The sequence below is a fragment of the Schistocerca americana genome, chromosome X, assembly GCF_021461395.2.
Source record: "Schistocerca americana isolate TAMUIC-IGC-003095 chromosome X, iqSchAmer2.1, whole genome shotgun sequence".
Lineage (NCBI taxonomy): Eukaryota > Metazoa > Arthropoda > Insecta > Orthoptera > Acrididae > Schistocerca > Schistocerca americana.
The window spans coordinates 876,753,605-876,765,976 of NC_060130.1; the positions used below are offsets into that span (position 1 = coordinate 876,753,605).

The 12,372-nt window shown below is 39.5% G+C and overlaps 1 protein-coding gene across 1 annotated transcript in view; it reads left to right on the plus strand.

The window, feature by feature from the left end:
* The first annotated feature begins 5,795 nt into the window (after positions 1–5,795).
* The window catches only part of LOC124555214 (PI-PLC X domain-containing protein 1-like), an 87,326-nt gene continuing 80,749 nt past the window's right edge, over positions 5,796–12,372 (plus strand). The window contains exon 1 of the mRNA XM_047129064.1: positions 5,796–5,944. Within this exon, the coding sequence (XP_046985020.1) occupies positions 5,896–5,944 (49 nt within the window). The 5' untranslated portion in view covers positions 5,796–5,895. The remainder of the gene's footprint in view (positions 5,945–12,372) is intronic.

Below are 12,372 nucleotides of genomic sequence, written 5' to 3' on the forward strand. Positions count from 1 at the left end.
GCAACTTAAATCACTTAATAGAAGCAAGTCTTCTGGTCCAGACTGTTTCCTTTCAAAGTATGCTGATGCAATAGCTCCATACTTAACAATCATATACAACCGTTCGCTCTACGAAAGATCCATACCCAAAGACTGAGAAGTTGCACAGGTCACACCAATATCCAAGAAAGGCAGTAGAACTAATTCAGTAAATCACAGGCCATATCATGAACATAGATATGCAACATGATTTTGGAACATATATTACGTTCGAAGATTATGAATTACGTGGAAGAGAACGGTCTATTGACACACAGTCAACACGGATTTAGAAAACATCGTTGATAGAAATAGTATCGACAGCAACTGAGAGATTTATACCAAATAAATTAACAAACGACGGAGCTGATTCCCCTTGGTACATAAAACGGGTCAGAACACTGTTGGAGGAACAACGAAAAAAGCATGCCAAATTTAAACGAACGCAAAATCTCCAAGATTGGCGATCTTTTACAGAAGCTCGAAATTTGATGTTTTGGTATTAAACTGTAGAAGGAGCGTACTAATGAAACCGCATGTGAGAAACTCCGAATGATGATATTAATTTAGTTATTGAACTCCAAAATCAGCATCGAAGGTGGGAAGCGCGTATTTTCTGTCACATGAAGTGCTGAGTGCAATTGACAAGGGATTTCAAAGTGATTCCGTATTTAGGGATTTCTGGAAGGCTTTTGACAATGTACCACACAAGCGGCTTGTAGTGAAATTGGGTGCTTATGGAATGTCGTCTGACTTATATGACTGGATTCGTGATTTCCTGTCACAGAGGTCACAGTTCGTAGTAAGTGACGGAAAGTTTTCGAGTAAACAGAAGTGATTTCTCTCGTTCCCCAAAGTAGTGTTATAGGCCCTTTGCTGTTTCTTATCTAACTAAACGATTTGGGAGACAATCTGAGCCGCCGTCGTAGGTTGTTTGCAGATGACGCTGTCATTTATCGACTACCAAAGTCATCAGAAGACCAAAACAAATTGCAAAATGATTTAGAAAAGATATCTGTATGGTGCGAAAATTGGCGAATGATCCTAAATAACGAAAAGTGTGAGGTCATCCACAGCCACACTACGCTTGTCCGTCCTCTTTTAGAATACTGCTGCGCCCGTATGCGATCCTTACCAGCTAGGATTGACTTAGTACATCGAAAAAGTCCAAAGTATGGCAGCGCGTTTTTTATTATCGAGAATAGGGGAGAGAGTGTCGCTGAAATGATTCAGGATTTGGGATGGACATCATTAAAAGAAAGGCGTTTTTCGTTGCGGAGCAATCTTCTCACGAAATTCCAATCATCAACTTTCTCCGCCGAATGCGAATATATTTTGTTGACACCGACCCAGATAGGGAGAAACGATCACCTTAATAAAATAAGGGAAATCAGAGCTTGTACGGTAAGATACAGGTGTTCTTTCTTTCCGCGCGCTGTGCGAGATTGGAATAATAGAGATTTTTGAACGTGGCTCGATGAATGCTCTGCCAGACACTTAAATGTGATTTGCAGAGTATCCATGTAGATGTAGAAATGATAGGAATTATGTACAGCAGTGAAGAAAACGCACAAATGCAAAAAAAGTCGTTTTCAATTTTTTAAAGGAAAAAGAGAACCTCTACCGCAAACCAACTAAGTGGTTTATATCGTTTTGCTTCATTTACATGAAGTGTTTTTTGCAGTTTAATGAGTTTTTATTGTTAACAGCAGGGAAATCGGAAAACTAATTTTTCTCGTGTATAGCTGCTACCAGCCGCTTCATGGGAACTACTTGTTACTTTCCTGTGTGGTCTTCTCTCTTATTACTGCTCGTTGTATATTTCTAACTATAATAGTACATCAGTCAACTGGTTACGTGCAGGCAAACCTAACAGGTAACATACATAATTAATAAAGTAAATAAAACGTATCTGCTCACCTTTGGCTTGAGACATTGTTCTTTACTCGGTTTCAATATGGCAGACTTCGCGCATGCCCACTAAATTTTTGGCGCATGGATTTCAGGCGCGTTTCCATTCTGAATGTCCTATAGTCTTTGACCTTGTTGCAATGGTGGCAGATGCCTCACCCAAACACTCATCGTTCTTGTATTCACTGACAGGTCTCCGCAGGCATTCTGCAAGCGCTTATGAATATCTGAAACTCAAAGACAGCTTTCTGCTTGAAATACACTCCCTTTAAGGCCCGTTTACATTGAGCTCAGAACATGTTTTTGTTCGGAACATTGTGTGCAACTTGTTCTCTCAACATGTTGGCAACATTGTTCGTTGTTCGCATTCCCGTTTACACCAGCGATCAACATTTCTACGTATTCGCATAGTCTGCTGCGGTGAACTGATAGGTTACTTTGTGTATTCACATCAAGAGATACGCTATGTCAAGTGAAGAGGAAGAGTTAATGACATTTGGTGCTGCATTAATAATACTTAACGAAATAAACAGACGAAGAAAACGATGTAGTCGTCGTCGGTGGACCAAAACATACTAGAAGACGTGGCGGGAATGACATGCTTTGCCGGCCGGAGTGGCCGTGCGGTTCTGGGCGCTACAGTCTGGAAGCGAGCGACCGCTACGATCGCAGGTTCGAATCCTGCCTCGGGCATGGATGTGTGTGATGTCCTTAGGTTAGTTAGGTTTAATTAGTTCTAAGTTGTAGGCGACTGATGACCTCAGAAGTTAAGTCGCATAGTGCTCAGAGCCATTTTGACATGCTTTGTGAGCTGAAAATGGAAGACGGTTCTGGCTTTCGCAACTTCAGTAGGATGTCGCCGTCAGATTTTGGAATGTTGTTGAATATTATAGGACCAGTTGTTTCAAAGAAAGTTACAAATTTCAGAAAAGCAATCCCTGTGAACCAAAGACTTGCTGTTACTCTTCGTTTTCTGGCATCAGGAGACTCCTACCAAAGCCAGCCATATCTCAAATAGTTCCATATCATCCAGGAAACGTAGATATCAGTATCACATCCACATTTTCCTCTATTTGTTCCATATCATCCAGGAAACGTAGATATCAGTATCACATCCACATTTTTCTCTATTTCTCGTTTCTCTCGTCGGTACTGAGACAAGAGAGATTTAATTTTTTTGTCCACATCACTGCTGCTGGTGCCAAGCGCCGCAGCAACCTTTTGTATTGAATCATGTTTGATTTTAGTATTTTTGTAACCTGCGCAACGTACATTCCACAGGCACTCCTCTGCATCATAGAGCGACATCAGCTGGAAAATTTTGTCTCGTGACCACTCCATTTCAAATAAAAATGAAGGGACATGTAATAAACGCACCACTACACTCCAGCAAAACAAACACAAAAACACTCACACAGAGCAAATAGAGAGCCTGTATAGGGAGAGAGTGGCCAACCGGACGATACGGCGGCCATTTTTCTGCCAAACTACGGGCGGGACTTTTGAATGGCCAGTAGTGGAGTAGTGGAGTACACACTCACCGAATCAAAAGCACAAGATAATATGGCGAAATCATTCGTTAAATGCCTTTCTTTACAGCTACTCATAGTAGCCTACTACGTACAACACAGGAAAATTTGATACAGTGGCTGTAAAAATTATTCGTTACTTGCATTTATCTCCTTTAAAGTTCGTTTACTAGCCATAGTGGAATGAAAGTAACGTAAATAAAAAAATATAGTGTATAGCATTTGTTTTGTATCGGAAGTGCATAACGCTAAAGATTTAACGTACCTGTATTATGTCAGATGAATGAAAGTCGTAAGCAGTTGCTTACTCGTGACATACAAAAAGTGTGAGACGTATTAATACTTCTTGTCACGTCTTCAAACTTTTTGCATGTGACAAGTAAACAACTGTTTACGACTTGAATACCTCTCGTAAATAAAAAACGAAAAAGTTTACAAAAATCAGGTAATGTTAAAAGTAGGCTACTGTAATAACGACCAAACATAAAAAGAAAACTACCGTATCCCTTCTACCCCATAGTAAGTAGGCCTATTAAAAACTGTCTTCAAGAGTACCTACAATTATTTACTATGAATAATGTTTCTGCAACCACGACAACTGCGGAAAATGTGCTTACAGCTTGACTGCGTCAACAGTCAGGCAATAACACTGAAACCAAAATTATGCCTAGTGTTCTGATTCGGAACGAAATAAAGTTTGACGCTATAAACTCGAATGAGCATGGCAGTTACAGGAACTTTCCGTTTCCAGCAAGGACTGTCAGATATTGGCTTCAGAAAAGCTTGTGATGCTACCAGTATGCACGAACTGTTAAAGAAATAAGAGCTTAAAAATGCAGTAAATTGTAATAGGCCTACCTGTTTTGCGTGACTAAAAATATTTAAAAAAAACTGACACCTTAAAATCAGAGTTCTCTGAGCAAAGTGAAGAACCAAACATTTTTATAGGCGTAACTAAATAAATATTTTGGATAATATATACCATTAAGAAAGGCTCCTGTTTGATTTATGTCAGCCCTGTTGACTGCGACTGCCCGGTGCTTTCGTCTTTCTTCATTGCGTGGAAATGCTAACATGCGAAATCCACCTTGGACTCTATTGGAACAACCAAATGCAGCACAACCTGGCATCGTTTACGAACGTCTGCAGAACGAATTACAGATGTCAAAAACAATACCGTACAATTACTAACGTGTTTACTTCAAACATGTAGGCCTACCGACTTCACCACAAAACGCTTCATTATTTCAACTCGTATTTAAGATCGCAAACGCTAATTACGTACTAAAAACGATATACAACTAAATCGAAAATGCATGCACAACGCATAACAAGTATCTCAGTAATTCAAATACTTTTTAATCGTTTCCAAAAGTCCTCTGAACTTCAATTCAACTCAAAAGCACGGCGAACATAGGAAGCGCGAGAGACGTTTGGCATAAAAATGGCGCCAAAGCTAATCAACCAATCACGGGCAACTTCACCTATGGCCACTCTGTCTGTATACAGGCTCGCTAAGAGCAAACGAACACTAATACTGCTAGCGGAATTTAGTGGTAGCAGGCCACGAACAATGTTTCTTTCATCTCTACCGACACAGCCGTGGAACACTGATTTTGTGTTGCCAACACGTTGCGAACATCGGTAGTCCATTACTAGCCACGAACAATGTTGCGAACAATGTTATGAACAATGTCGCGAACTCAGTGTAAACGCGCCTTTACACACGCCATTTTGAAGGCTTCGTGTAGCGGCATCACCTATCGGAATCTCATGAAACTATAGGGGCTGAATTGGGAATATTCTAGAATGTCCCACAACAAATTCTATATTTTTTTCAACCGAAATTGGCCGAGAAAAAATGCGTTGCATTAATTATTAAACGCCCCGCGTACTTGATCGGTTATTACAACTAGCTCGGACAACGTTTGGAAATTCCCTTGTGACTTTTGCGGTGTAGCCAACTTACGACACATGATGTACGGTGTGTCTAAGGCTCACTTTCAGATATAAGTTGAATTCGTTATTACTCATTGCAGATTTGGACGCCACCGTCTTTCCGCTGGACGGCAGGAAATACCATTCGTATCTAACTTGAAATATTTGTTGAAGCCCAAGCGCGTTGCCGGGGGCCCCTGATGCGCAGGGCCCGTGGTATTTGCCAACTCCTGTTAAGTGACCTATCCGGCACTGAAGGTGACCTCAGAGTCGAGTGCACGTCGGCGAGGGAGTCTGCAGGAGCTTCTCGACGGTTCTGCCAACGAGCGTTGATAGCGCCAGATTGAAGCATTATCCAATCGCCAGCTGGAGGGTGCAGACGGGAAGTGCAATTGGGTGTCGTTATTCAATTGAAGGGCAGCGGGGACGGAGTAGGTACATATGGAGCGCAGCGGCCGGCGCCGCCATTTCGCTGCGATCCGTGGGCCGAGCTGCAACCATGATGCTGCTGCTCCTGCTGCTGCAGCTCTCCGCTGTCCTCGCCCACAGTAAGTCCCGCGCTCTATTCGCAGCTTACTTTTTAGGATGAAATTTCTGACTGGTGCGCGTTGCTGCGTTAAGCGATATGACATTAGTGATTCGCCTGATACGCGTTACCTAAACACGAACCATCAACCCTAAAATTTTAAATGTATAATTCTTACTCTGTCTAGCTCATTTGTACATAATTTGTAATAGTTGTTCGTACCAGTTATCTTTGCAGAAGTTTGACACTACTGTCGTAGAAAGGTATCACCCCAAAAACCTTCAAAGGTACTGGCATCAATAATTATTTGTGAGCAAAACTGTGCAATATAAGAAGGTAAGTAGATACCTCATTATTACTCAGTTTTAGATTTGCTTTCAACTAAAACTTCGGTTCGGTCGTTTTGGTACAGTATATAAACGGCGTGGTAAATGATACGATTACCGTACTACTGGTGGCATTGGTAGGGAAAGAAACATAAATGAATATGTGAGAGAGACGCTGGGAGCCGACGACTTCTCTTTGCTTTCTGTTTCTTTGTAAATAATCGTTCAGTTTTAGTCTATTGTATATTTTATATCCTTACGAAATATAAATTGTATTTTATAAGTAATAAAAACTGGTTAATCGCATAACTTCTTAGCTTTTATGTAACCAAACCAATTAGTTCTGATGCAAGTACAGTTTAAACGCACAAACATGAAAGCACCTATATTATTATTGTTGTTTTTTGTACTCAGTAGAACGTTCTTTATCATGATCAAAGGCAAGTTTTCTGTTCTTGTTGACAAGTACGAAAATTGTTTACGAAAAAGAGAAACACGTTTTACATAAGCTCGACGAAATGTTGATGCCATGTCTGATATTTTTTATTTTGTTGATGATTTTTTAATGTCTTTTTTGAGAAAATTTTGTTTTCTAGCTCAATGTGATAAACTGTATTGTTCCCTATTTTTACTAGAATCTCCATCTGTTGCACGTTACAGATCAATAATTTTCGAATAAAATCCGAATGAAATGTTGACAATTTCAATTTTGCTATTAAATACTGTTTATTTTTAAGTAACAGACAGGAGGATAACTATGAAGAAGTGGGTTATGCGGCCCTTACTCTCTCCCCGCTCAGTTTCTAGAGGAACCTAGTAAGACACTGATCACATACACAAACAAAGTGATCGTAATCATGTAACGCCCAATAGGTATGTAACACACCTAACGTACAGGTTATACGGTTACAATCGTTACTGACGAAAGGTACTAGGAGAACTACTGTAATGTACGCTTACTTGTGATAGTCTATGGTAATTTTACAACTCTCATAATTTTTATTTTTATTATGGCAGTTTTGACGTAGAATGCGATTTTTCTCCTTACGTGCAATAACCCTTCCTTCACAATAATTCATTGCTTACTTTTGATTACTTTAGCTACGGTTAAACTATCACAACTAACTTACGCTCTAGGCAAATTTACAACACATGTTTCAGCTATTATACCTCTGCCAAACTTATTCATAAACATACTATCGTCTTTGACTATGACAGTCACTTATCTGACAATGGCGTTGTTCACTTGATGATGTTTCGGGAGTGCAGGTGGTCGTCATTTTTTACCACGCACGACATTTCATCTAGAGACTTGCCAGACATCTTCGTGTGACTGTCATGTCGATCTTTGACGGCTCACCTGAAGTTGCTTGGCAAATTCCCAGATAAAACTTCGTGTGTGACAAGAAACGATTACCAATTGCACTCGCGAACATCTCCTGGAAAATTCCAAGATTCACAATAAAGTTATTGATCGAAGTCTGGGAAAAAAAACATAGGACTTTCGTGGCATGTGTTTTCATTTATAAATGTGAAATATGTTCGATTAAAATGAATTTACCTTGGTTTCTTTACCTGTTATGTGGAGAACTGAAGCAAGTGGCTGAACCATCTTATAACATATGAAAATAGACCTTTATATTACATGTGTCACATTCTTTGTGTTCCGCTGAGCTGAGAGAGGTCCCTGACATGCGAAAAGAAGTCATGGATGTACATTTAATTTAAATGTAATGCAATAAATAACTTTAAGAACGATTATCGTACTATAATGCTAATTTTAATTGTATTACAACCTGAAACACTAGGTTTTAAGAGATTCTGTGAAGATATTCTTCAGTGGAGTGGAAGTCTTTCTGGGAAGCTCTACGAACAGCCCGAGGTTACTTACACTTCAAAAGAGAATCTTAAGAAACATGTGTTTAGTCCAAAAAAGATCACCGTGTCGCCCATTATTTAAAAAATTGAAAATACTAACTATTCCTTCTCCGTACATTAACTTTCATTTCAACCACAATTACAGTACTCGTCACAGACACAGTTTCAAACTTCCCTCTCATAATTTAAAACTTTACGCTCAAACACCATTGTATACGGTGTTAAAAAATTACACTAAATTAAATAACATAAATCTGTTAAATATCGAGTATGACCCACTGAAGAGATTGTTATTTGATACACTAGTGGAAAAATGTTATTATCCAATTGAAGAATTCATGCAGGTCAGTTTAGCAATTTGAAAAGAAAAGAAACAATAAAGATTATGTATTGTATAATAAATTGTTAATATATTGTATAAGTTGTATTGCAAGCTGCAAAATGACAATAAGTGTTATATACGTTCTGGTTAAAAGTTCATGTCTAAAAATTCAGAAATGCCTGCTTAAATATGGTAATTATTATAACCTTATTTTTTTAAGTAATTTGACGTGTCCCTAGTACAAAAATCTTTGATTTGTAACTGTTTTATGAGACGAATAAACTTCATTCTACTTTCTACAACAGGTAGTTCACTACTTCGGTGTTGAACTCGACCACATTTCTCGAAAGATATTTCATGCAATTTGTCAGGCAGTATCCAAACATCTGACTCCGTTCTATAAAAATGTCAAACCTTTGAAGACTTTTAAAAAACAGTTTTTGCTCCTGGTACTATATTCACGCGTTGTACTATGTTTTTAAGAAAGGAGAAATATTGATAACAACAAAAAATATTAATGATTATCATATTGCGAAACAGTCGTCAAAATACCAAGTTTACTGAAGAAGTCTCTGCAGTATGTTGCAGAACTAATATCAATTACAATTTTTATAGTAGCCTTCTATACTCTGCTAATATTATTCATCTAAGTTTAGTTTGGGTGTGGTGGTATATTATTTTCTCTTTGCTATTCAAATCATGGCTGCAAAAACGAGTTAGCTGCTGCTCCACAGCAGAATAATAAATACACTTCGATGGTCGGAAGATTCTGGGTAAGAGTAATACCGTACGGCATTTACATTAACAGAGTTTCATGTATTATCAACCAGCTGCTTGTGTGCTGCCTCTCGACTCTGTGGTAGTCATTTCAGAAACTAATGGAGGAAGAAACTGGGTAGAGTTGCTGATCACAAGGGTAGATTTCCAAAATTCTGCCCAGTGTTTCATGGAGACACTACACTGTTGATACTAATCCGAAGGGACGTTGATGTCGGCAACCGTGAAGGAGATAATTTAAGTTGGAGTACTATATGCAGACATCCTTTCTCAGCAAATTAAGCACGACACTTTAGTTTATGGTCAGCTAACACAGTACCCTTTCCAAAAACAGTTACACTTGCAGACACCTGCCACGCAAGTCGTGAACTAGAAAGGCTTGTAGCGGACCAGAGTTGACGGAAGTAAAAATATGATATTGGCCTGCTCAGATGTATCTGCTCGCTTAGTAGAGTTGCCAATAACGAAAGGATCGCGGGTTCGTAACTTTCATTTTAAAAGTCTGTAAGTCCTTCGATTTTGTAGTGCCCTGTGGTTTCTCATGATGATCATATTGTATGACACAAATAATATTCATACATATCTTATGCCCGCCCGACTGCTAACGCTGGCTGCCTTGTACAGAAAATCCTTGGATACTTGAAGAATAATAGGTGAAGATTAAGTAAAGTACATAAAGTGTTGACCTGCAAAATATATGAAAGTAGGAGAGATTAGGAACCACAATTCTTTGTTTCCTCGACTACGAAATCGATTACTTGTCTACTGTGTTTTTTGGTTCAACAAAAGTAAATGAGAAATTCATCATGACGTTAATCATCTATTGGGCAGAATAAAAATAGCTAAATCACTACGAAAATTATCCTAAATCTATTAAATGCTGGCAACAATGTGAACTATGGAAGTAATAGAGCCCAGTACGTTTTACTGACCTTCGAATGTTCAACAGAAACGAAAGGAAGATCGCATGTGTCCAAAGGCAGCGAAATAGGACCGTTAATAGTCTCAGTATATATAAATGTTTTATCTGGTAGGATATACAGAACAAGTATCGTGGTTGGATGATCATAATAAATGAAAAAAAAATGGCTCTGAGCACTATGGGACTTAACATCTGTGGTCGTCAGTCCCCTAGAACTTAGAACTACTTAAACCTAACTAACCTAAGGACATCACACACATCCATGCCCGAGGCAGGATTCAAACCTCCGACCGTAGCGGACACGCGGTTCCAGACTGAAGGGCCTAGAACCGCACGGCCACACCGGCCGGCTAATAAATGAAGATTAGGTTTAAATGTCCCGTCGATGTGAAAGTCATTAGAGACGGAGAACATAGTCGGAATATTTCGAGGATGGGGGAGAAATTCAGCCATGTCCTTTCCAAGGAACATACTGGCATTTGCCTGGAGCAATTTAGGAAAATCACAGAAAACCTAAATCTGGATGGCCAGACGCGGATTTGAATCGTTGTCCTTCCGAATGCGAGCCCAGCGTGCAACCCATTGCACCACCTCGCTCGGTGATGATCATAAGGAAACGTAGAAAAGCTTGCATAAATTTCCACAATGTGTAATGAATGGCTGCTCTCCACAAATAGGGGTAAATGTATGAGTATCTTCTTTTGCTTCTTCTTCTTCTTTTTCTTGTGCCTTTGAAACACATTGGCGCAGGGTCTGCATGGCTGCTAACGGATTTGGCATTGTTAGTTTAAGGCGTGGCCGGATGACAGCTGTCTGCGAGTAGTGTTATTCGTGTGACAGTGAGCGAAAGTTTTCGAAATGTTAGCGAATGGTGTAACTGCGGCTGGTCTCGGGTACCAGCCGGGTATTCACGTAGTGGAATGTGGGAAACCGCCTAAAAACCACACCCAGGTTGGCCGGCACGCCGAACCTCGTCGTTAATCGGCCGGGCGTATCCGATCCGATGCTGGCGCTTTTACACGGATGGCTACTATGGCGGGTGGTTAAATGTAAGAGTACGTCCATAATAAAGATAAATAACCCTATAAGGCCCGATTACTAGATTAGTGGTAAACATCTTGGACAAGTCACAGCGTTTAAATATACGGGGATTATACTAAGAAGCAATATGAAGTCGGAGAAACATGTAAAATATAAGTAGAGGAGATGAATAGAAGATTTTGATATCTGGAAGGGTTTTGGAAATGTGGTGTGCACTTATAGAGGAACTCGTATACGATCGTAAGTACGACTAATTCCAGAGAATTGTAGCACTTACGTTTTACGTGTGGCACAAGACATCGAAAGAATTGAGAGTCGTGCTGCAAGGATCGTAGCAGGTCGATATAGCACATATGAAAGTACTTGAATGGGAATCTCAGGAGGAAATGCGATGTTGCTCTGGTGAAACTTAGTTAGGTAAATTTAGAGGATCTTTATTAGATGAGGGCTGATCGACAATTTAATGTCATCATAGTAATTCTCACGCAAGGATCACCCTCTATGGACAGAGTTATGAAGCAATTAAGACAAAACGTTCTAAATGCTATATTTGTGTTACTTGAAGTTCACAATAAACCTATACCGATAAAAATACAGTAAATCTAGTTTATATGCTATATTTTGTAGCGTCACGTATTTGTTACGTTAGGCATCTTAAAGCCGGCAGGTAAATTATATTTTGGCGTGTGAATAATGACATATATACTTTTCTGACATATGGAAATATTTAACAATTTGAAACTTTTGACCCCCCATAGCTTTTATTGTTTATGAAAGTACAGAGAACAGTTCGCTTTTACCTCTGTACACAAATAAACATTGCACGTCTGGAAGATAATTGATGGAATCCTTTGCAGTTTTGGCATCTTGCACCTACCTCTATTGGCAGACATAACTGGCCAATGTCCAATATTGTCCTGAAGAACAACCTTTTGCGGAACTGGCTTTGATGCATGCCCTACCCCATAGTATTTTGTATATTCAATATCTACACTTCTCCCACTTACACCCTTGTTCATTTTGCACAGGGCATCAGCTACTTCGGCTTTGAACTGGCGAAGTGGCCTCTGCTTATTTTTAGGTATACCAAGAGAGTCACAGTCTCTCCTATGCAGTAGCCGTGGATTTACTGCCATCATATAAATTCTGTATAATACAATTAGTGAATCTAAAAGATCCACACC